Source organism: Epargyreus clarus, unplaced genomic scaffold (assembly GCF_041222505.1).
Source record: "Epargyreus clarus isolate Ecla_fem2 unplaced genomic scaffold, WU_Ecla_fem_2.2 ptg000006l, whole genome shotgun sequence".
Taxonomy (NCBI): Eukaryota; Metazoa; Arthropoda; class Insecta; order Lepidoptera; family Hesperiidae; genus Epargyreus; species Epargyreus clarus.
Window position 1 is genome coordinate 12623884 of NW_027332214.1, and position 27191 is coordinate 12651074.

General features: G+C 34.1%; 1 protein-coding gene across 1 annotated transcript in view; it reads left to right on the plus strand.

Annotated features, from left to right (window-relative positions):
• The first annotated feature begins 1183 nt into the window (after nucleotides 1–1183).
• The window catches only part of LOC140742992 (protein turtle homolog A), a 74543-nt gene continuing 48535 nt past the window's right edge, over nucleotides 1184–27191 (plus strand). Inside the window, exon 1 of the mRNA XM_073074117.1 lies at nucleotides 1184–1687. Coding sequence (XP_072930218.1) covers nucleotides 1600–1687 — 88 coding nt within the window. The 5' untranslated portion in view covers nucleotides 1184–1599. The remainder of the gene's footprint in view (nucleotides 1688–27191) is intronic.

Consider the following 27191-nt stretch of genomic DNA (forward strand, 5'->3'; position numbering starts at 1 on the left):
GTTGCGGGTCGTAAGAGTGGGAGCTCGAACCGCCCGGACAGCGACCCCGGGAAGGACGGCGGTATGTGTGGTCGCATACCGTTGTGCACACCAGACGGTGTGGCTAGCGTCACGCTCACCTGGGTTGCGTTCGTCTGGAAATCCCGGAGTCCTCTACGCAGCGCAGAGGACGGCCACCGGGGGGGTTTTAGTGCGGTAATAATCCCACATAACCCCGTGCCGCTCCCACGGCAAAGGGTACCTTTTGAAGGTTTCCCCCTCGTAACCAAAAAAAAAAGGTTTCCTCACAATAACTCGGTAAATCCATATATGATTTTTACATCAGATTTGTCGGGATTTAACTAGCAGATCTCTAGTAGGTGTCCAAAATAACTAATAGACTAGAACTGGTGATATCGTTACGACCAATTGTAAAAAATGTATTATTTTCATTAGTTACTAAGATTAAACATTGTGAATTGCCTTTTACAATGATACTTTAAGCCTCAAATGTTTTTCGACATATAAGTCACCATAATTTATTATAGGGTTATTAACCCATTTAATGGTCCCCTGCTGTGTCTCTATGGGTATATGGGATCGCTCTCCGCAATAAGCTATCATTGGGTTTCGGTGCGTGTTAATGAATACGCGTAGTAGTCTCTCATTCGATTTTTGCTTTTAAAATATGCTTAAAAATGTTACAATTTGTCATTACAGTTAGAATAGACAGGTTTTCGAATCTATACAAGCTAAGAAGTATTATTAATATTTTAATGAAGTTTCTCGAACTAAATAAAGAATTTTAACTAAGATAAATATGTAGGATAAACTAACTTTTCAAAATAGATAACTAAATTCGTCATTGGCTGATTGCTTGCCTGAGAAGCTAATTTAGAATCGTATCAATGGCAGTCCAGTTTGATAGGTACAGTTTACTTATGTAGTGTCAGTACAATCAGGAAGTAGAAATTACTTCTTCTCTTAAAATATTCCAAAAGTAATCAATAAAATCATAATGTAAACATAGCCAAGGTCATATTGAATGACTCATATTAGCGTTAAAAACTCAGTGCGTACGAGATCAATCAAGATCATTCACGTCTGAACATCTGAATCTTGCTAATATTATTTATATAAAGATCTGCGTAATTTTGACCAAAATACATAAACCTGTTTACATTATAAATACTATAATTTCTTTCCAGATTTCGAGTTCCGGTTGTGCGCAGAAAATTCAGCGGGGAGCGAAAAAATAACTTGGATCGCATCCAAACATTATGACACTTTGAGTCTTATAAAAATAGATTCATATTTCCAGAAAGGGGTTGAGGAAATAGATGATATTGGGAAGGCGAATAAAATTTTGATGTAAGATGTTCGTAATCTTAGACAATCAAATTTTTCATCCAAAAGTTTAGAACTTTGGAATAAGTTGGACGATTTAAAAATTCAAAAGAGTGGTATGCCAAGTTTATCAACGAAATTTCAACGGAACTAAGCTATAGTGCCAAGCAATCTCGATGTGTGCCAAATACAATCAAACATGCTCCAAACAAATAAATAGTGAAGTTGTGTTGTTTGTTGTACGGACGTTGATTCGAAGTGTTTGTTGTGAATATGGCGAGGGATAAGAATTTGTGCGTGATTGTGAAGTTGCTAGTGATACAGACGCTGATACGGACGAGCTTGGAGATCGTGGAAGCGAGTAAGTGAAAAAATTTGTAATCGTAACTACAGAAGTATCAATGTGTATATATTAAGTAAGATTATTTTTGTATAAAATATCTGCTGCTTTTTTTAAGAATTGAAAACGACCTGCCAAATACTTATCGTATCTTATTTTTCAAAATGGCGGGAGATAGGTTGTCTATTCGAATAGGGCTGCTAGCTTGTAATATGATTACGAAATAGGTGAAAACGTTCACATAGATGGCCACAACCTTATGTTTTTTTTAAATGACGTATACGTCTTTTGTAATAAGAGCCTTAAATATAATTGAGTAATTAGCTATGCTCAAAATCAATATTCTCTGGAAGGTTGGACATTGATCCAGCTATATATAGTTCGTACTTAGAGACATTAACAAATCCGAAATAAACTATTTACCTTCAGCCTCAAATCACGTTTCCATTACACATTTATAATACAGTTAAAAATATTTTCAGTGAACCTCAAAATAAATCCATCAAATATATGTTAACAGACATGTTGGTCTCTAAGATTGTTTACTTCATGTGCACAGCTATCGTTTACTGTACGTACATTTGGTAACACTGATGTGTTTATCATTTAATATGGTCCAAGGTCTTAGATTCCAATGTGTGTGTTTGTAATAAATTGAATGTTTCCAAATTTCTTATGAAGATTTAAAGAAAATTTAAAACATTTTCTCCTACCGGAAACATTCTAATTTATCCTCAACTTCCATCTTCAGTGAAATTAATGTTAAATTTAGATTCTTCTTCTTTTTATATACAATGTGCTAACATATATATTTAACTTAATTATAAGATAAAATTACAGTATTATTATTTCGTGGTTTGCGTATTATTTTTTATAGATTTAGGCAAGGTATATCACACAGGTTTTTTCTTTCAAACAACATTCAGTATACAGTTTTGTTTTTGTCGTTTAAAGGAAAACAATTATTTCCATCCAAACCGTATATCTGTTCTCAGACAGAGGCATAGAGAGACAAACTATATCCTTGGATTTAAAATAAGTTAAACTCAACGCGTTTTCTCTTTTAGTAAATAAGACAAACTTTTACACGTCCCTAAACTTAGAAGTAGACTTATTCCTTTACAATAATTATTCTTGACGTAATTCGATTAAATAGTCAAAACTTATTATAAGTACTTATAACATTCTTAATATCTCAGTTAAGCTCACCTTGAAAGTTGCCTTGTTTCGTACAAGTTGAGTAGTGCCTTAATCTTGTAATTAGAAAAGTTGAAATACTAGTAAATAATTACTTCGCTTCACCCGACTTTATCAAATGAACGATGTCGGTAAAACTTAAATGATGTTATTTATGATGTTTGTTTATTTGAAATCTTTTGGTATGAAATTTCATGAAGCATTCTTTATGAAAAATCTGTGCTGAGGGTATTTGCGTCAATATCATGAACTCCTTAGGTGTTGACACTGTTTGTCAGTGTTTTTTTTATTGAAGGTGGTAGAGTCCATTGTGATTCGACTCCGGCGGCACCACTGTACACCTCTTTCTGCCCAATAACAGTATCGTTCAGCGTTCAGCGTTCAAGTCTTTGAAGGATATGGTAATGGAGAACTACTTTTCTACTAGATATAAAACGTATGAAGCAAAAAATTAAAATCCTTATAGTGAGGTTCATTACATAGTCAGTCAGTAGTATAACCCGTAGAATTGCTGTAGTCCGAAGAAAACAGAAAAACGAACTAGGGAGCGGTAACCCGTAACATTGTTTCATTAGGCGATCTTATCAATAACATAGCCATACACGACCACATCGATCCACATATTCAGCATACATTTATTAAGACAAATGCTTAGTTTACCCCAATGATTCCACATTAAGATAATAACCATTTTCCTATGGAGCCTACATTGAATTTCAGTATCTATTTCAGCAGGCGGTGTCGCATTCGACCCATTTCTGCCGCTGGACTCCGGCCAAATTAAATGGATGTTTGTTAGCGCACGTACGATTTTGTCACACGCCCCCTGTCTATAAAATATTGGGGTGTAATGAGCATTATCGGTGCGCATTGCGTAATTGTAATGTGAAAGGTATGGGGTAGTATGGGTTAACGGGAAAGGATAAGGTTACCACCGCTACATCTATTTGTAGCGTAAAGGATTTTTTGCTTGCGGTGGACGGGCGTATATGCCGTGAGACTTACTTATGAGGAGCCAATCTTTGTCCTCGACATTGACAACGCATGCAATCAACCCTGATCTATGTAGTTAAGGATATTTTTCGGCGGCAGTTATTACTCAGCGACAGGCGGGCTTAGGTTTCGATTACCACTTGAATCTTACAAAAATATAATGTTATGTATTAAAGTAGATGAAGTTATTTCGTTGACTTGATCATTAGGCATGTTAACAGGTAAAGTTGTTTTTAAATCGGTCTGCAACTTTGGATAAGACTTAGGTATAAGTGTCACGTAATATAACATGTTGTGCCGTGTGCTGTCTGCCTAGTATAGCATCACTACTTCTCTTATCGATGTCGTAAAAGGTGAATAAATATAAATATAGGAAATAGATAATAACGCTACTGTCATAAATTGTTTATTTTCTTTTATGATGAAAGCTATACAAATTATTGCGCTAAGTAAATCTCAGATGGAGTTTGACATCAGAAAGATTTTAATCAATAATAATGCTATTGTGTCAGGAGAATCACACTTAGGCATGATAATGAATGAAATCGACGTAAAAATAACAGAACCTAACACAGTAATATGAATACATACTTCACTTTCTAGGATTACCTTATGTGGACTTCTAAGAATGGATATGAGACGATCACTAACTGTAACACCATTAGAAGAAGGATAAGTTAAATCCAATTATAAATGGGTTGTTTGTTCAGAGATCTAAGTTTAAACAACTCCTTTGCGACTACACTATAACCGCTAATCTCTCTTAGCGGTTAGACTGTGGTCGTTACCTTTACTAATTATAATTTTAAGTTCTCTGACCATTAAGCACCAGCCACTGTTAATCTCTTCTTTAATATTTATAGACTACATTTCAGATCAGTCTGGAGGATGCAACTAATCCTCGTAAATAAAATATCTCGAAGGATTTTCTTAAAACGACAAGTCTACTAAAAGCCTGTGAAAACCAGACAAAATGAAATGCTAAAGTTCACCTGGGTTAATGAAGTAGACGGATTATAATTGCTAGTGAAATTTTATTACAGAAATAATGAATGAACTTAACAAGTTCTCTGAAATCAATAAAGTAATTTTAGAAATTGTAGAACTGGTATAGTTTGTTTGCGACACATTTTATAGCGTGAAGTAGTTCTGCGTTTTGTTGGAAGGTCGTAGATGCTGGTTGATTTACATTCGAATGACCATCATAGCCTTCAGGAGAAGCAACGTAGCTGTGTGAAAGATGCGTTGTAAAAATAGGTGATAAGCTTCCGATAAAGCCACTGGTCTATATAGAGCTGGTTACACATGTACATATACTCTTTATAGGAGATTCTATGTTTATCCTTAGGCTAAAGTCGGATCAATATTATACAATATAGAATAGCATGCGGTTCTAGTTTGGTGTATTAGTATATTAATGTCTACGGGACCTTTTTTTTTGTCGACGAGGGGGAAACCTTCAAAAGGTACCCGAGGCCGTAGGATATGTGGGACTTTTACTGCACTAAAACCTCCCGGTGGTCGTCCTCGGCGTTTGGTGGAGAATTCCGAGATCTCCAACGGAACACAACCAGAGTCCTCCTAACACGATGCTCCTATCGGGCTATGCCCTGGGCAGAGAAAAGTTATTTACGCTCTCAATTCCCTTGGTTATTACAACGATATGCGACCACACAAACCGCTGTCCTTCCCGTGGTTGCTTCTTTGACGGTTCGAGTTTGACCATTCTTTCCACCCGCAACCCCAGAAGCCCCTTTGAGTCGCCTTTTATGACAGGCAGGGGATACCGTAGCCCTATTCTGGACCCGGGACTACAGGGATGAATATCTATGGGACCTAAGACAAATAGAATAAATTAAGGGAATAAAGAGAGTCTAAAACACATATAATGTGTGTGTTGTTAGAACTTAAGTGGTAAATCCAACTGTACTCGGATTATCCTATCAAAGAACAATAGATATTAAGTAGGCTTCTAGTCTTATTCAGATTAATGTTAGCTGTACCTTCTAAAATGTGTAAGAACTCGCCTTTCTACTTACCAATTACATTGTAAAACAATATTTAATTCTCACAACGTCACTATGAGTTAATTAAAGAGTATCTAAGTCACGCCAAACCAAAAATAATATTGGTTTTATTCACAAAGAACTGAAAGAATCAGGAGAAGATAATTAAAAAGGAGCTTCTATTTCTATTAAAAAGCGGAACACCCGTTTATTTCGTCCATTGTTTCTCTGGATCCGGCTTAGGATCGATCCCGATCGGTTTTACAGTGGAAAAAGTTGCAGAATTAACCGAATTGTCTGACTAAAAGGGGAAAAAGATAAGCGAATGATAAAACTGTGCAATAATGGATGGAAGTCACAGTTGGGATAAGCTATGTCGCTTTGCTTTACCCCGCAAACAAAATTGATAGCAGACGATTGGTAGTTACAGTTAAATATACGTTTTTTACTTTATTAAACCAATGTTAATACTGTTGTGTTACTTTAAAGCGCATTTTATCTTAGTCGCAGTAGCATAACAATAGCAACTTATAATTAATGGAGTTCGTTGCAGAAGTAATTTATAAAAGTTATAAACTTACAGCCCATGCTGTTACAGTAGACTTGTTTTTACTAGGCTATTCCATTTAACGATCATTTTTCACTTTTATACCGAAGGATTAATATCTTATGAAAGATTAGTTGGAGGGTTATTTGATGTGGAGATTCAAGTGGTCAGTGCTCATAGAAATATGCACCCAACCAGAAGTTCTATTAAATTTGGATAATTTACTTTTGCACCGCTATTATTTTGCAGAATAGGTACAGCACTAATGAAAGCTGTCTACGCTTAACTATTATTAAGTACGACATCACCACAACCTTTTACTAGATATTCGCTATCAGTAATCAATATGACAAGACCTTATTGGAAAAAGTTGCAGAATTAAAGGCATAAGCCGGATCCAATTTCGTCCTCGGCAAATACCACGATTGAATAGAAAAACATCGGCTTTGCGCCGGTCGAGGAGAAATCTCGTTATAGAATGTTGTTTGACCCACAAAACATGACGCGTTTTCAAAGAACTTTGATTAATTAATCTAAATAAAGTATTTTTTATAAATAATTAATCCTTTACAATCATTAATAGAAATTCTTGTGGAGGATGACTCAGGGATGCAGTTAGAAATACTACAGAAGCATTGGTTAATAACCACTGATATACATTAATGTCTAATCAACTAGGGTTACTTCTTCCTATCTTCCTTTTATAAAATTGGAGTAGAAAACGTCCATCTCTTGGTAAGTGGAGTTATCAAAATATAAAACAGGTTCTACTTGAAGCAGATTACAAATGAGTTGCTACCCCTAAGGTTCAAAATGGTTGCCTTGTATGTATTCCACATCCACATCTTTCCATCGAAAGGCTACTTTACGCTTAAAAACGGATATAGTGAGGATATCTCGCCATTTAATCAGTAAGCTTGATCTACCACCTTTCAAATTTCTCTGTTTAAAGTATCGAAAGAAGAGACAGATAGATTTCCCTTTGACAAAGATAGAACACATAAATGATTAAGAGCACAATTCGATTACGCTACCCTACCTACAGCGCTGCGTCTCTTGTGGTTCTAGGAAGAGGTGCGTGCCAAGCAGTGAGTATTGTTGCAGTCAGTTTTTTATCCTGGTGACATGATTTTGTATCCGCTCAAGTAAACAATCACTGTAGTCGTAATCAAGTTCAAATATAATAGGAAGTAAGAGTTTCGGCTCAATTCCTAGTACTAAAGATTAAGCCGGAATATGCTATAATATTCATATTAGTAGTAAATATTTGCTTAGTTATAAACTATTTGTTTAGTTCCTATACATACACATAATTATTTATTTTCCGAGTAAATGAATTGGGCTCAGTAATCTTCTCTGTTACTTTTATTTTAGGATACTTAGGAAAATATAATATGTAATAATTTATTATGATATATTTTACCTTTTTTATTAACAAAAAAGTTTATGTCACTCATAATTTTAAACAATTAAAAAAGTAATTCTGTTTCATCGTTTATTTCTGTAATAATTACACATAATATATAGCGTTAATAATATCCTGTTTACATTTCTAACCCCTAATTATAGACCGCAACAGGTGCTTAGCTATTTACGATTCGTCGTTAATGTCTCATCGCGGCGATACGAATAAACACGCGCTCAAGAAGAGAAATAAAAAGAAATGTAAGATATTAGATAATACCAAAAATAATAATGCAAAAAAATACAGAGATACAGACGGACCACACAAATACAGGGGAGGTATCTTTGTGATTGATCTGAATGATAGTGAATACTGTGATCTTAATATTTAGCTTACTGTCGCGTCATTGTTACAATTTTGACTAATTTGACAGCTTGTGATGATAATCTTAACGACTCTACTAATTTAAATACTAGCAAATAAATAAAAGATACGAAAAAGATAAGAAATGAAAATGGGGTTTATATTCGGTTCAAAAGAATGTCAAAACTGAACAAGCAGCTTTATCTTCAATCTTTGTTGTTTGGTCTAGAATTGTCCGAAAAAGGTTATGTGTGGTAAGATTCTACAGTCAGAAATTGCAACAGCAGATGAGCCAATGCGTGCAACTAAAAAAAAGTCATGTAAACGAAAACATACAAGAAAATACTTATGCAAATATATTTTTGGGATGTTGCCAACACTAGACAAGTAGAGGCAGAAGCACGTGGCGTATGCCATTGTTAGAGAATACAGTTTAAAATTTTCGAAATATTTCCATTTTGGCGCTTCATTCTCTCGCCGCGACGTGTCAGGGTTTTAGATGTCAGCGGCTTTTGTGCTATTACCGTCAGCGCTTGTGTTAGAGCTCTGTATTTCCTTGTTCATTGACACGAAAGTGTCTTCATCCAATTCTGGTAATCACGTATTTTTAAGAACCTTATAGAACCTAGATATTTCTTGTAAGTACCATACAACGTTTGATGTTAAGCTAAATAACGCTCAATAACAACACAAATATGATTGGAGTGTTACATGATGTTGATCTAAATAAGCTGGAAATATATAGAGACAGTTAATAAGTATTAATGTGAATGTTCAGCATATTTCTAAACCAAAGCCACAGACGTACCACAGCTGACTACGACAGTGCTTAACACTGCTTATAAGACAGGAATAACTATGGCGGTGACCCATTCAGTTTGAGTATAAAGAGTTCTAACGCTCATAATAATCTATGTTAAGTTTACCATAAACTTATCTGCATTTTAAATTTATCATGCAAGAAATAAAATCAAACTCAGAATTCATTCGCTTTTTATATGTTTTCTTCAACTGTCCTTTGATTCATGTAATTGTCGTAGTCATTATCGCGCATAACATCTTAATTCGCTTCTCGTTCCCCACTTAAAGCCAAATCCTTACTCCCATTACATCATGTTCCCCTTTCATTAATCCATCTTAACTCTTATTCTCTTTAGTCACGACGCCTGGAACTTTTGCATGTTTATTTACAGTGTGGTACATAATTAGCGCAATAGTGACAAATGAGTGGTCGAGATCATACTTATCGAGGTTAATGGCCTACAAGTTGGAACTGCTCCATACACATTTCACACCTGTCTTATTATGTTTTGCAGAGGTGTAAGATGTTGTTATTTAGTTGCATAATGAGGTCAGGATAGGTTGGAATAGCGTTAGCGAATGAAATGGCTATGATGATTTTGCACTATCTCCATGGTATAATAAGTGTCTGTGTTAATTGATAACTACTATCAATAGAAATGAGGTGTTAATGGCATCGTTATCGTAGTAGTATATTTACTACTTTCAGATTATATTTAAACCTTGTTTTGCATAATTCATGTTACTATCATTACATTACATATAGTATTAATTAAATTAAAATAATAAATTTTAAATTGTTGGATAAATAGCGCCGCGCCTACTGTTTTGTACAAGCAACGTTTCTAAACGGTTAGTGAGCAAGAGTGTGGATCACTTTATTGATGGTAGAACCCTTCGTGATTCGACTCGACGCTAAGCGCTACTATATTCTACAAAAGGCAATAATACTCCAATTACAGATATTACTTCATGGCTAACGCAAGTAACGCATAATTATATAGTCAATATTATATAGGATTGACCGGTAATGGTGACAAAAATTTTCAGACCATAGTCTTCTTGTCCTAACTGGGCTCCCAACCGGATTTCTGTAAATCCGGTAAAGCTGCAAATGTATTCTTTTTTGCTTCTTGAAAATTAGTTATGCCTCTTTTTTGCTTTCGTAAAAAAGAGGCATAACTAGCAGGAGGAAAATAAGTACCTAGTAAATAAATGGAAAAAGAAACTTTTAACAATAGCCGACAGTAATTGCACAAAAACCTGACATCTGAAACCCTAACACGTAGCGCCGCTAGAATGAAGTGGTAAAATAGAAAATTTGGAAAATTGTAAACTGCATTCCGTAACAATGGTGTCTGACACATTTTACACCATGAAGTTGAGGGCGCTTTGCCAAAATATACGTGGATTTTTGATGGTGGTAAAGCGGTTTTTATATTTGATCTAGCATAAGACTATCTGCATTTTTTTATTATTTAGAAGTAACAAACGAGTATACTGTCCTCGAGGACTATGTTTGAATGCGTCGGATAAGTGTAACTTTCGTATCACAATCCTTCAAGTAGTACATAGCAGCGCGTAACACTGCTGTGATTAGGCAGGATTACACAAATCGGTCGTGCCTCTGAAGGGTCCACAAGTCCAAACCACAAAGGGACTTTCATTTTTGCATACAATAAGGATTTTTGAAGTCCATCATAAAATCAGGAAAGCAGGAATATCATAATCATAAGCAGTTTCCTAAAAAAAATATTAGGGTCAAATGAAATTGCACTAGAAGCTCATATGTTTCCGATATCTCTGTAATTTGGCTTGTATCGCATATAACGGGATATACAAGAACAAAAGCAAAATTCTGATATTCTTGCTTAATAAGCCCGTGAACAATAAAGAATACAAGCTTGTGTAACATCTCACAGAGGGATCAGACATGGATTACTAGCCTTTGTCCCTAACATTTCGCATTAGAATAAGCGCTAAGCCTCTCCTAGCTATTGGATAAAAAAGGTTGCCACGTGTACCTACGATTATTAGTAGAATGTAGTACTACGAGTAAGTAGTGAAGTTGGAGAGTTGCCAACACAACGTCATGTCAACTCCTAACGTGGCTGCAGATGTCGCCTTTGGCTACAGTTAAAAGTTTGATTCCTTGGCTGGCACTGGCACGACGTGATTAATTTTTAAATGTCAGCTTTGCTTTAGTTGATAAAGATATTAACTCTCTCATCAAACTTAAAAAAAATCTCTGAACTTATTGTAGTTATAAAATGAAAATCTAACTTAAGCAATTATATACTTAACTTCAATAGAAAAAAATATGATTGAATTATACTTAAAACCCAAAACATATAATAAAATATGTTTAATGCATATATAAGTAGCTTTTATTTCGGAAACAATAAATATACGTTGTAACTTTGTGTAAATACGAGTAAATAAGCAAAGCGAAGCAGTGATAGCGTAGTGGTATTAAATCCAGCCTCCTTGCTTCAAATCAGCTTGCAAACCAAAACATGGGAGCACTTAAATAGCTATCGAGGCAAAGATAGGTGCGACAGTAATGCACCTACCATTAAACTACTAAGAATTCTAGCACCGTCAAAGTTGTTTCGTACCACAAACTCAGTTGTTTAGGTATTCAGTCATAGAAATTATAATAGTTTGGATAAAAGGATTAAATACCGTTATATAATCGGATTTTTTTAAGTAGCTTTAGCTTAAATTTAAATGATGAATTCCCTTTTCGTTTATTTAAAACTTAGGTTTATAAAGAAAAAAATACATTTTTATAAACGCTCTGCAATTTTATTGTTTGGCCGTAAATGTTGGTTGTAAATTTGAAAGTGTCATACTCCAGCGCACTATGAATGCTGGCTGGCGGTGCGCCAACACCGGAACCGTTCGTACAGTTTATTGGCATTAGGAGCTTTTTCCAATTTGTTTTGTTCTAATTGGGGGCAATTTATTTAATTTTTAACTCCTATTTTAAATTTAAGCTTTGCCTGTTTTAGGAAGATCGATAAAATCCAACAGTACCTACCCGTTAAGTTTTTGATCAAGGACTCGATCAATCGAATCGATAGCTCAACAGTTCGACCTCCGTACATCACAATGCCAAATTTTGGTTCGTAAACGAACACAAGAGGCGTTGCATATTAACGATATGTATAGTTCTCGATTAGATCGATCAAGATGTCGATCGAAAACCTATACTAAGTAATTATGCTTTATTATCAAACTAATACTGAACCGCTGCTGGATATGGGTGTCTCGTTAGAATTATTAAGTCTACTGTACAGGCGATGTGCAGATTTGTAGACTTTACACACTTTTGAGAACATTTTTTTAAATTTTTAAACATGTCGGTATCCTCAAAACATTTAATTTCACAAAGCATATGATAATTAATGTAATGCCGCATACCAAAGTGATAACTGCACTTATTTCTTGCAACTGCACTAATTTCTTTAACGAACATGCAAATAAAAGACTCACCCTTCATTAAAATGATTCCAGCGATGACGATTACAGGCGCCGACAATTACTTCTGTGGAAATCTGAGACGTCTTCCGTATATGCACAGCTGCATAAAAATGTAGAATTGTAGATTAGTGTTGGCTTTGTGTCCAGAAAATGTTTATGAAGTAATTGTATTCTCTTGCATAAGGCCCAGGTTCGAAACCACAAATTTAGATTTTTCGTATTTGTATAGCATACAAAGAGTGAAGTAACTAAACACATATTGTTATTTAAGACGTGTGCGTGTTTTAAGATTTTCCAGGCAAGCCATTAAAACGATGAGTGTTAAAGATTTTCTCTCGGCGTTTGTTTCCTTATTGAATCTTCTGAAATGGTAGGTTATTGAAAAAAAAAACTTCTTTTTCGAAGACTTGTACCATTCATGGCACTTGTATGCCATTAAATCCAATTTACCGCTCGCGTTTGCAAACAAAAATATAAAAAACGCTAACCATCATAGTCATGATTGTGAAGAGAATTACAGACAATTGCTTTCATGGAAATCTGAGATGTCTCGTTGTGTTAATGATGCTGAGTTGATCAAGTCTTCCGTATAGGTACTTTATATATAGCTGCACTCTTATGTCAGAAAAATTAAAGCATTTTTGAATTGAAACGCTTGTAATTTTAATTTGAAACGTTGGTTGGTTTGTTCTTACAACATCAGTTGTTGCTGTTGTTCAACAACTAATCTATGGCAGTGCTTAGGTAAATTTTTTATTCAATTTTTTTATTTATTATTTCTAAGAAATTGGTATAGAGGGCGGACTTTGTTATAATCAGAAAAATATGCAAGATGGCATTTAAATGTAAAATAATATATGTGTCTTTAGCGGAACATTTGGTGGCAAAAATTTAAACGAAGATTTTTTCAACGGTACAAAGTTTTTTTACGACATGACATTACAGTTGGTGATTTTGAATGATATTAACACAGATACAAAAAGAAAAGTGTCGCCACAAAAAAGTCACGGACGCGTAAACAATATGTTTATTAAAATTATATTTTACTTGCAGTTGAATAATTTGTATGTTAATTTGTACTACCTCAGATTTATATTAGAAATTTATTCTAATACAAAACAGAATTTTCTATTTTATTATGTATTTCGTTAGTGCATTCATTTGTCTTTATTTAAAAGTTTAAATTGAATTAAGGAGCTTCAATCGGTTGAACAAAAAACTTAAACTCCATTAAACAATTGAGGCGATTTTAAATTTCCTTAACGTTATTTGACTTAGTAGTTACGTTAGTAGTAGTTTTGCCTTTTTAGTGGCGCTTAACTTCGATCCTAATTTTATCTGCTTGATCTTTGGCTTTGGGCCAACGCGTGCCGATCCCTAAATATCGAGTGTCGCCGAGTGCAATTCTGTATTTAGGACAGTTTTTGTTAGGGGACCCGTATATTTATAGACGCAGTTGAAAGAACTTTTGGTTTACTATTTTTTAAATTTAGAATCGGGAGCAGTATTAGTATTTTTGGGATACGAATGGGATCGTGCGTGTTGAAATTTTAGTTTTGGCTCTAGTGACAGCAGATTGACGTGGTAGGTCATGATATGATCGTATGTTTTAGAAGGTTGAAGCCAGAAAGAAGATGACGATAAAGAGTGTGGGAGAAGTTCAGAAATAAGTAATAACTGACCTAATGATGATCCTAATTTTGATTTTTGAACACCCTAAGGCTAATTTTGTATTTTGTGAATTTTGGCGTAAAATGCATTTATCAGGCTTTAAGGCATTCAGGTGGAATCTATCACCTATTACTGCTTTTCCCATAGCTATTTTATGATAAAAATAATTTTAGCGGTGATATAGCAGTAGAACAACAAAAGAAATAAAGAAATATATAAAATGTAAATGACAAATGACAACCGGAAGTGCTCAATTAGGAACTCATTATATGGAATTAATTTAAGCTTCATAACTCGTTGAGGCTCTAAATCTTGAAATACGTAGTTAAACGGTTTCCTGTTTCTTGCTACGACAAATAGTTCATTTACCCGTTGACAAAAAATCATTATTTAAATAATAAACGTGAGAATTTGAGAATAATTAAGACGTAAATCAAAGCGGTTTATTACTTTTTAGAGTATTAAAAGTAAATAAAAAATGTTAATAGATATTCCTCATACCGGTTGCGGTTTTACGTCGTTTAATCGGATCTAAAATAGCATCGTTAATTATTGTCGCTGTTGATAAGATACTTTAATTATATGAGTATAATATTAGGATTTGATTGCATTTTTAGGCCCACATGGACGGAATGAGTTGCTATTGCTACTAGAACTGGAGGAAGCCTTAATACTTCACTATCCTTCTTTAATACGGGTAGGTGATCGAAAATCCATACCTATACCAACCTGATCCTTGTTACTTGAGTAATTTTCTACCAGTTCTCACAGTACTATAACGGCACGATATACAAACCACGTTCATGTACCTGATGAATGAAAATAGATCCTCATAAGCGTATGACACAATTATTTACAAGCTTTCGGGGTCTACAAATTGTGTTACAATTTTGTTAATCTACTACGAAATCGGATTTTCGGTCATTTTATGAGATAATATTGCTCATATCAACCTAAACCTTTGTAATATGACCACTCATATTTGTCCACGGTTAGAAAAAACTAGACAATATTCCGTGTGGGTCGTTACAGCGGGACGGTGCGGGACGCCACATACATAAAACATAGCGCCTCTTTGCGCCGCCCGCTATGATCTAATAACGTGGTGCGTAGTGGGTGCAGGTGCCCATTGCTCTATGCAATACGATATCGTTCCGTAGTAACAAAAATTAATTCTAATCGTTTACAAGTATGGTTGTCAATGGCAAAGAAAATAGGCCCTAAAAGACATATACCTATTTATGCCTATAGAGGCCTTGACATATACCTATTTATGACATTAACGCAAAAATTTTCAAGTTTCGATATTTAGTAGGCAAAACTTGGATAGATTTTGTATTATACGTAAGCTAAACTCGCTACTTTAATAATGTAGAAGCTAAGTTTTCAAGATTGACTTAATGCGTAAAAAAGACAAGTAATAGATGACCCACCATACTACCATTTCCCTTATATCCTGTTTTGGCATTATGAATTGTAGCATGTTTTACGATAGGCCTTCAACACGAATACAAACACATTTGTCAGTATTGTAAGTTATACTACCTATCACATTTCATTATTCTATGTTAATTAGTGTCAAATTTATTACTTTAATTTTTACGGTCGCATGCTAATTTTATATTTAATTGGCTGGTATACAACTAATTTATAAATACGATATTATTCTGAACAGCCTCTAACATATCAGTAGTTATATATCTATACTTATAATAAATCTGTAAAGAGGTCAATTCTGTACATGAAATATATTTCCAAAATAACTATCAGGGGTGATTAGGGATAGATACTGATGCCAAAAATGCAAACAGTAAATTTTTTGTCTGTCTGTCTGTCTGTCTGTCTGTCTGTCTGTATAACCCTTATAGAAACAAAAACTACTCGACAGATTTTAACGAAACTTGGTACAATTATTTTTCATACTTCTGAGCTGGTTATAGTATACTTTTCATCACGCTACAATCAATAGGAGCAGATCAGTGAAGGGAAATGTTGGGAAAACGGGAGAAGTTACTCCATTTTTTATACTTCCGTCGCGTGTGCAACCTTAATGGTTAAAGCTACACAGAAATCATGTATGACGGAAATGTTCTACTTGAAATTATATAAAAAATATCCCACGTCAGCATATGTCTATCTTATATGGTTGACTCACAATGACACGTGTAACTCCTGATAGTTTAGTAGTTCGAAGCTTTCTGATTATATTTGTCTATTTCTAAGTTTATAACACTCTCAGTCATCCCTAATTAAAAAAGTTAACAATATTAACTATTCCATAAAAATAATCATAGAAATTATACCCCTAAGTGATAAGGGTTGTTCACCCTTAACATTTTTTTATTTATATGGCAACACAACGTTTGCCGGGTCAGCTAGTATTACATAATATATATATATATATATATATACAATAAATATATCATCATTTCCTTCCATTAATTCTTAGTAAGTTTGGTTATGAAATGTTAATTACTGCCGATATGATTATAACTATGCTATAAATTATTTATATTGACACAACATTTTGTAGAAACAAGTCACATATAATATCACAGAATCCTTCGAAAATATTATATGTTGACTAAATTACTCATATTTTATTTCACTGCTGTTTAAAAAGACTTAAACAGTCTAACTTTTAACTAAGGTTATTAAACTTTTACACTTTAACAGTGGAAACGTGCTCTCACTAACTCAATTCGTAGTGTTCGCCTCTTTTGATGTAACGCCGTCTTTAGCCCGGCCCTTTGCGCCACGATCCTTAATACCCTCTACAATTTCCCTAGTTTACCTGTTTTTATCACAAACTTCGTAGGTTTTTCTCAGTAATCTAGTTTTCTATCTCTATCTATTATTTCCATTTCTATGATGTCAAAATTTCTAAAGTAATACTTGCTTTTTTGATGTTATGTTTCTGAGATTCTATTACTTTAATATTTTACCTTTATTTTTATTACTTTATCTTTATTTAAAACAGCTTTACCAGGAAAAAAGAAAACAAAAAAGTAATTGAAGGAATTGTTTTTTCCAAACTCCATCCCGTTTCGTTAAAACCTGTGGCCACTATCGTGTGGACAAATTGAATTGGGGTCGGCCTGTGATACTGAACTAGACTTTTTTATTTCAAGCCTCTGACGAAAAATGGGGGGTTGTAAAGAAGCTTTTATCTGTCTGTCATTCTGTTTAATAGCTCAGCCATTTCTTATTACGAGGATGTTACCCATATCAGGGTCATAATCACAAAAATAAAATACCTTGATTTGAATTGCGTACATTTATTTAGAAGAGTAATGCTATAGGAAAGATCTTCTTAAGTTTCAATTAACTGAATTTTAATTCAAACAAGTACCAAATCCTTATAAAAATTAAAGATATAATGAATTCAAGTGGACCTAAAATATTCTTACTTATAGAGTCAATTATTCATAGATATAATTTTCATTCTCAGTGGAATTTTTTTTTTTTTTTTTATAATATAAGAGTAGCAGACGAGCATGCAGTCCACCTGATGGTAAGTGGCTACTGCCGCCCATGGACATCTGTAATCAACCCCAGATAGGATTAGATATTCCTACCTGAGGTCGGCCACAGATGCGCTGCTACCCCTGAGGACTAAGCTGGAACGCCTCGGAAAAGTCTGTCTCCCTTACCACACCCTTCAAACCGGAACACAGCAGCGCTTAACACTGCTGTTATTAGGTAGAAATAGGTGTGGCGGTGGTGCCGCCGGAGTCGAACCACAAAGGGTTCTACCACCTTCAAAAATATAAAAATATTAAAATATAAAAATTTACATACTTAATTTTAGAGTCGAAACTTTAACTAATTTACCTAATATAAACAAATTTTCCGAAATTCGGCTAACAGTCTAACGTTTAAATTTTGTTATACATTCAAAACACATAGGATGGTTCTGAACATTATGCAACCAAAATTAGTAAATAGAAGACCAAAATATTAGTTCATTTTTAATGTTATGCATAACACAAACACTAGAAATAGTACACATTTGTGACATAACAAGTAATGTTGTACATTGCCTTACAAGTTAAGGAAGTCGACAATTTGAATGTGCAAACGAAGACATGTATAGTAATTTCAAAAATATTACTCACATTGACAATTTATTCGCTTTGTACGGTGTCGTGGAAATGAAAATCTGTGACGGTGCTAACTGGATTATATTGTGTTTTCCGACTTTCTCGTTTCCACTTCTTGTTGCAGCAAAATTATGCTTTTTGACTTAATTTATAATCTTTGCGACAGAGGTATAATGTATAACGATGATGATAATAATTCATCTCCGTAGGTAATTATGAACATGCCACATTATACAGTTACTGATCTTGTTTTCTGAAGCGACACGATTTTTTTAGGTAATAGATATGGTTTAGTGTTCACCGTTTTTTAATCCTTTATAAATCATTAAAATAATTCTGTATAACTCTTTAGCTATCATAGATCATTGACGCAAGCCAAGTTATTAAAAATCCGACCAACATCTAATCTCTCAAGGCTGCACATTAATTCACTGACGCCATTCCCAAAAAAGTTGACACACAAACATTAAACTGGATTTCCGCGAAAGATATATACTTCTTTGATCTATTTCTAGCATTTCCATGAATTATGACTAAGTAGTTTCAGAAAATTGGGGTGTCGGAAAAAATTAGAGCAATTAGTACACAAGTGAGACATCAAATGACAAGGACCGTGACAGGACAAAAAATTTATCACACGGCTATCTTCATTAAAATGCTTGATACGTCCCATCATATAGGGTTAACTGACCCTCATCTTTTAACACTAGACGTTTTGTTTTTCATCATAATCATGTTTTAACAGGAGGACCTTAGCATTTTAAACAGTACGGTTAATAAATTATGTAAGAAGTTATTAATATTGTAATATTAAAAACTGTACTGATAATATTACTTAACGATGATCCTTTTAAAATAAAGATGCATACAATAAATATAAATTTCAACTTCAACTAGTTTAAAACATATTTTTTAAGATCAGTAAAGATCGATAAAATTTAAGAAAAAAACCTTAATATTAAACCATTAATGACAGAATCAAGTAAGGTACAGTTTAATTACAAATTTAACTTATTCTGTATATGCATGCGATGTGTTGACGTGTATCTTTCAATCAAGCGTCTAAGATAGATTAAATCAGCTCATAGCCAATGTATTGGTAATGCAGCGATAATGAAACAATATAGACTAAATGATATGTACATAGATATTTATATGACAAATTACTTACAAAATAAAGTTAAAATTGATATAATAAAAAAATATCCAGGAACTTTTAATAGGTGGTTTGCTTCATAATTGACTGCAGTGGCATCACCTGATATCTATTCCTGTTTTATAACAAATTACAACGCAGCTATGTTTAGTGATATATATTCAGTAGTTTTTCTGTTCTATTTGAAATCTGTTACTATTATCATTGGGTAGCAGTAACTATCATAATAATAATCAATGTCAGGAGCATTTCATGTTCGTTTGCTGTTGAATAAAACATCTTCATGGTCACACTCCTGTAAAATAATCTTGTCCCTAATATTAAGCATCATACGAATTTCTTAAGTTTTTGTAGGTACACTAGAAGTCTGTAGATTTTCTATTCAACTTCATAATGACTGATTGAAAGCGAACGTTCCATCAGACCATAAACTGGAATATGAATCGCAATTTCCTCAACAGCTGTGGGTAGCAGCGTCTGACCTTCTTGATATAAACGTTTATATGTAGTAACACGATATGGAAAAAAGTGTTGAGTTTCTTCGAATATTTTATTAAATGGTAAAGATCAATTTAATTTGATATGAGTGGTAGTATAATTAGTATGTTGGAAGACTTGAATAGATTTTAACCTTAACATTATTAAATATTACGTATTTTGAATTAACTGGTTTTCATCTCTCCTGTGCCACTTTCAGTGAAGTAGGGAACACCAGTAAATTCTTAATTTTTGGTGAATAATTGATATTTAAGTAGCCGTCATTTCTTGAGTGATAGAGAAGATGGCATTGTACATGGTATCTTCTACATTTATGGAATTTCATAAAAATGACAATGATAAAAAAACTGGTGCTTCCATATAATTATTTAAGCAAATAAATATATAAATAATGAATTTAGTCAGACAAAATTTTGATAAACATGCTTTGATTTATATGAACTAAAACTGTCGCTGGCTTGATCGAAATCTCTTTTCCAGATGTTGCAGACAGTAAAACTGTTACTTTTTATGGCGTCAATGCACTAGTGCAAGTTTTGAGTTATTGGATAGTCTGGTCAATTTGCAACGTAATATGTAAAAGTTCTTTGTAAATGTCTTGTGTACGAAAATATACAATTTTAGAATTATCTCAAAATCTATCCCCAGTTGGTAATATAGTTATGTTCTTATGACTTTAGTGATTATTTATTTTAAATCAGGTGGACTTATTGCCCCTTTGTCACTCCAATATTAAAGTAGTCCAAAATGTGCTTAAAGAAAAGGAAGATATTTTATCTTATGTTTGGCATTTAGTAAACAAGAAAAAATCGTTTCGAATTAAGCTAGATTTGATGAAAACGAATTAACCAAATTCTGATAATAGTAATGATGTAAGTTACACTGCCTTCCATTATATTCATTATGATTTTTCATTCCATTTCGACTTGGGTTGTACAAAAGCAAAAATCTTACTAGCTCACTTTACGAGCATTCGCTTAGCAATTTCCTCACCAGATGTTTCAAACGGCAAAAACGTCCGTCTTTATGGAGTCGATGCACTATCTTGATATCGGAGTTTATTAGGTAGTAGTGAATTTTATTAAATTTCAATTCACATTCATATTTCATGTGTTTTCAAATTAAATCCATTCGTGGTGGAAACTGCTGTATCTTTAACTTTGAATTGACCTTATACATATTATAATGTCCGGAAGGGACCGGAATAGCCAGCGCCGCTGAGCTATTCCGCAGAGCTAAAAGCAAGGAGGACAGCAAGAAGCTAATACACAACCTTCAATAATTGGAGAGGCACTAAATAACAATATTATAATGGGATACCTTGATTAAGGGGAGAAAATTTGCAAACCAGTAAAAATATTTTTTTATGCAAAAGAAATTAATGTTTTTGAAGAAATCTCACATACATAAACATATATTAATATATCTAACGGAAAAATATATCATTCTTCAATTCTTACTAAGCACATCATATCACATTGGCTACAATATGTGTAAGGGTGTTTTATTATTAGAAAATATTGTATGAAAATATTTGAAATCAACGATTAAAATTCGAAACGGCGTATTTAAACGAGACCTTTCAACAGGTTTAAATACATAAACAGTCATTTAGGTATTATTTTGCTAAATTTCGCTTTGGAGCGAGCCTGCAGACGGAAGTGCAGCGCAATTTCCGCAGAGGGCGCAGCTGTTGCAATCCGCTGAAAAGTTCCTCACTCATAAACCTTTGCAATTTGCAACGGATTTAGTTTTTAGACGTTTTAATTCTAGGGCGAACTTTGAAAAATCATCGTTCATATTCATCGTTTTCCTCTTCAGATTTTTCAACGGGAACTCTGTTCTCAGTAACTTTTCCATTATCATTATCTCCTCTGTTTTTAGACTTTAAATATTCACACTTTGCTCCTTTTAATTTTCATATTCTATCTCATAACTTTTCTATTCTATTCAGTCTGGCACAATTACACGAGATGTTTCAGTTTAATCCTTGCACGTAGCAAAGTGTTATTAAACGTATTATGGCATACCTTCGATTCAATTTGTGTTACATAGAAAAACAAAAAAATGTCTAGTTTGAAGAAATTGTCAAATTTCGATTTTTGATAGGTAAAACAGTGGCTGGATTGATTATTAATAACGGGCGTTAATATACAGTTACTGTAAGAAAAGTCGGGTGCGAAACCAATACGAAACGTAATTAGATACGAGTTTATCAAGCAATACCTACAAGTGCGATACAAAATTAATTTGTATATAAGCGATATACAGTGAAGCGATATTAATCCTAATTTAATAGAGGGCGTACAATTTCGCAATTTCCTCCGAACAAGACGGCGTGAGGTGAATTTCGCGCTTCAAATGCGTTTTATTAAGTGGCTGGTTTTCTCCCTTCTGCAACTGTTTCGTTCTTTACAATAAAGGCAACGAAGCTACCAGCTACTAATTGTAAAAATAAATTAAACAGTTTATAATTAACATAAATGTTAGAAAAACAAAAACTCGGCTGCTTTTTCGGCTCATCATTTTAAATTACAAATATTCAATCTTTCCTACTTATAAGTGTTCAATACGTTGTTAATATTACGTATCCTTACGTTTAATTCCATATATGAATATATGAATATTTATTTAATAACATTGACAATTTAAATTAATTTTTCTACTACAGACTTTAACATAATGTAATTTGAAAAAAAAAGCTCGTAGAATAGCAATACCAGATGGTAACCATATAATAAGACACGGAACAAAGAATAAATTATCAATAAGTACTCAAGTTCCAACATCGCTTCATTGAAGTGTCCCAGTTAAGTGCAAAATGAGTGTTGCAGTATTGTTGGGTAAACAGAATGCGCGACTTGGAAGTGCTCGGGACAACCGTATCGCATCAAATAGGCTTCAGAAAGTGATAGAAGCGACATGAGGAATCGTAAGAAATTTGTATTTATATTATTATTATCACCTATATGTAGCGAGAGTCTTTAACATTTTAATTAAGCGTGTTTGTATACTTAATTTATTAAATTGATTAATTTACTATACATACCAGCAGGAAATATGTTTCAGAAATAGAGGAGACAAGAATCACAGCTCATAATTTGTTATTTTAAATAATGTTACGTAAGTATAGGTAATGGGAATCTATCGTAATTAAGCGTAATCAATTTACTATACATACAAGTGTAAAAAAAGCTATAGAGACTGATAGAATAGGCTCAATAAATCGCAGCTCAGAATTTGGTATTAAGTTATGTTACTTTTGGGTTCTGGATTTATTATAAAGGTAGTTGAAGTTAATCAATTTACTATTTTAGTAAGTACTTAAATTTCATAATCATTTTGCTAAAATTAGTCTATTCGCGAGCTTAGTCTTTAAGGTTAACCATAGCCGAAGTTTTAGAGTCGGTATCCCGAAAAAATGTACTGTTCCCGATGGATAGGTAAAAACAATTATTGTCATTGACATCTCAAACGGGTAAAACCGAGTGTTATATATTTTTAATCAGTCAGGTTTTTGTTATAATATTTTTTCTAGCTCCTAAAATAAATATAATTAAAAACTTGTCTGTGCCTTGTTAACTCTTTGCCACGGGGACAAAGATATCGACGACTGAGCAAGTTTGAATGCTATCTCCGTAAATGAACCCCATTCGTATAGATATAACTCGTTCATCTATAAAGAATCGAAGCTAGGTTTCATCGGAAGTTAGAATTTCTCTTTTATTTCGCGTGCCATTTTTATTTGCAGTTTCAATATTTTCATTTCTAGTTTTAATATCCCCATCTCAGCGGTGAGTCGGTTTTTATGGCTGTAATACTTCGTAAACTTGAGGAAATATTTTACTATATAAAATATGGCGGACGGACTTTATATTATATTCTTTATTATGTATTGCAAGTATCAAACGAGAATACGGCTCACCTGATGTTAATAGGTTATGTACAGTATTGATTTGTTATTACTGTATGAGAAAATTAGCTAAGTTCTGGTCTGAAAGGTGCATAAGGTAAGCGAGATTTAATAGTACGAGGTATTTCAACCTTATAACAACATGACAATGGTTGTTATGGATGGCGCCGGGGCAACTTCTTGTAGCTACGTGGTAATAACTAAAAATGGGATCGAAAGAGTGTGGCTTGTAGTTGGCTTGTTGTTGTCGCTGTCGTCAAAAGTGTACATAATAATATAAATGTCAAAATGTGGTCCACGTGAATAAAATTTTATACACGGTGCTGTGACGCCTTTTTCTGAGAACTTGGCTGACATGCTGCTGCGTGTCTTGACTTTACATTTTCATACAAATTTGCACCCGCTCTTGCAGTTATTATTGAAGTGTACTCAGTAATAAGTATTACGCAGAAGCTGGTACTAGTGAATAGATACTTAGAATTAAAGTTGCAAATGCTTCAGTGGGTGACCTCAGCTATTACTTCAATCTAATTTAGAGATAATTAAATCAGATACACTGTACGCTCTTTTGTTTAAATTTCATAAACACTAAAATACCTCAAAACTGTACGTCTAAAGTACGTGGTTGGGTGGCGGTTAAATTGTTGCATTACGCAGGTCGTTAATTATAACAATTATAAGATATTTTGCAGTGTCTCAAGCAGGATTTTAAGCGTTTCGCAAGCGGTTTTAATTAATACCGCCACAATAGCCAGACCGAGATAATTAGCTCACAGTTTTCCGTTACGAATTTCCCACGAAGCAAACCATAAAATTTCATTATTTCCTTTAATTTTCTACTTAGCGAAACTTACACCGACACATTAGTTTTAAGTATTATTATATTATTTGTTTATGTAATATTCGTTTTATATTTTATTATTGTTTGGAAACCGTTGTAATGGCGTAGAATTATTTTAATCTTAGGTTAGGTAAGTTAATGGTTCAATTATATCTAATCTATCTTAATTATCTTCTTTAATTTAATAAAAAGATTCAAAAATAACTCCTGATCAGGCATGTATTTGAAAGATTAATTTTAATTCTACTGGTTCTGGGTGTTTTTGAACTCTCAGCAATGGATAGACCATTGCAACAGCATTGCTACTCCTGCTTCTAACGTAGTGGTGCTTGCATTTCTGAAGATGGTAATGTTAGCCGGCTGACTTTGATGATTGACTCATATGTAAATGAGCCAATCATCATAGTCTTTAGGAGTGGTAAGGTATCTGTGATGAGCGTATTCGTAACTGATGTCCATGAGCAGTAGTTGCGAATTACCATTCGGTGGACTGCATGTTCTTTTGATACTGCAATCTAAAAATGGGTAAAGGTGGTAGAACTCCTTGTGGTTCAACTCCTGCGGCTCCACCGCCTTGCATGTAATCATGCTCGTCTGCTTTTTCTATATTATAAAAAAGAGACTAGTAGCTAGCTATTATTTATTTATTATCATGATGCAGACACGTTATTTATCGAGCAATATTATATGTGTGCTGAACTCGCCCTAACGCGTAACACAAGGCGACCGCGGTTTATTAATTAACCTTGACAGTTAAATTATGTTACTAGTTAACATCTTGCGCTGAAACATTCCTCGCATATTACGATTAAGACAACTTTATGTTTATATTGCAACTTCAAATTGCTTCAATGGAATGAGATAATCCAGCAGACTTCTGAGTGCTGATATGGGATCTTATCTTCAGCGCCAGCAGTTAACAGGAATTAGAGACTAAACTAAATTAAACGCTAAATGCTTTCTGCATTCATAGCTCCACACTTGGATTCCCTGAATCGTAGATGCTATGAAAACACACGAAGATGTATACGCAAACACCCAGACCCAGAAGAGATATCTTAATTCATCAAGCAGATATCAGTCTGGGGATCGAACCCGGTTTTAATTCGGAAATCATCATCTCTCTATAAGTATGAAATAAGCTGCCTGATGTTTTATGCCAAAGCATATTGTCATCAACCCATTAAAATTCCACTGTTGGGCACGAGTCTCCTCTTAGAGTGAGAGAGGTTTAGGCCATAGTGCACTGCGCTTGCTAAGTAAGAATTGTTATAATTTATACATTTGAAATCTTAGTTCTCTAAAGAAGTGCAAATCGATTTCTGCATTATGTTTTCGTTTACCGCCTTAGAAAGTGATAATGAATTTCTAATACGTAAATAAAATTGGAAAATCCTAGATGCATGTCTGGGATTAGAAGCTCGGATCCTGCAATTAAGAGGCTGAGTTTCAAGCACTAGACTATCAATGATGTTATGACAGTGCGTAGCAACAACAATAGTCCACGCAATTCCAACACAAGTTTCACAACCTAGAAACCCTTAAAAAGACAGTTATGAGGATTTGTACATTAAAGCATCGCGAACTAACCAATTATGACCAATAAACAGATAGTCAAAATCCATAACCAATCAAATATCTGCTTGACAGGAGTCGAATCTTGAACCATCCACTAACTCTGGAAATAAATCCATGATAGCGTTTGCAAACGAATCACACGCGACACGGTAGATCGATGCTCATGCATATTCATTTCGGGCGCAATTAGCACGCTCCATAGTTTCGAGCCGCCAATTATATCGGAGTCGACTCCACACTTTTTGCTGACCCGATTTGAATAGTGAAGTGTGACCGAAACTGCTTGAGTTGCACGTAAATCACCAGCCTTAAAGTGGGACGCTTGCCAAAAAGTGTCACTTAGGTATTTGGATGTTTCGCAGCGTCTGCAGAAGTGTCTGCAGCGGAAAGTTGTGATGAGGGTGGGTACGGATATTTTTTAATATTGAAGCAAACTAGCATACATTTCATCTGATGGTGACTGGTTCATGGACATCTCTAATTGAGTCCAGATAAGATTGATGAATGTGTTGCTATTACTGAGGGCGAAGCTGAAACGGTGCGGATAAATATACCTCCCTTTCCATGCCCTTCAAACTAAACACAGTAGCGCCGCACACGTTTATAACACAGAAATATGAGTAGCTGTGATGCTGAAATATTTTGTATTCAATTCTGAATTATCCATTTATTTCCTTCATTTTTATCTCAAATATTCTAATACTTAAAAATCACTATAATTCTTTAAGTATTCGATTTCCGTAGAGTTAGTAAATAAATAGACTACCCAAACACCACGCATTTGGTAGTCAGCACAATTTTCACACGCAATTTGCATACAAACCTGCCTTCCTAATCCTAGTTTGGAGTGAAATCAAACTTTGGGCTTTAGCTCATCCCGGAATTAATTTCAACGTTGCCTAGTTGACAAATGATTTGCCGGCAGCCGCCCAAAATCAACGGTGTCCCACAACAGCCGTTTGTTTTG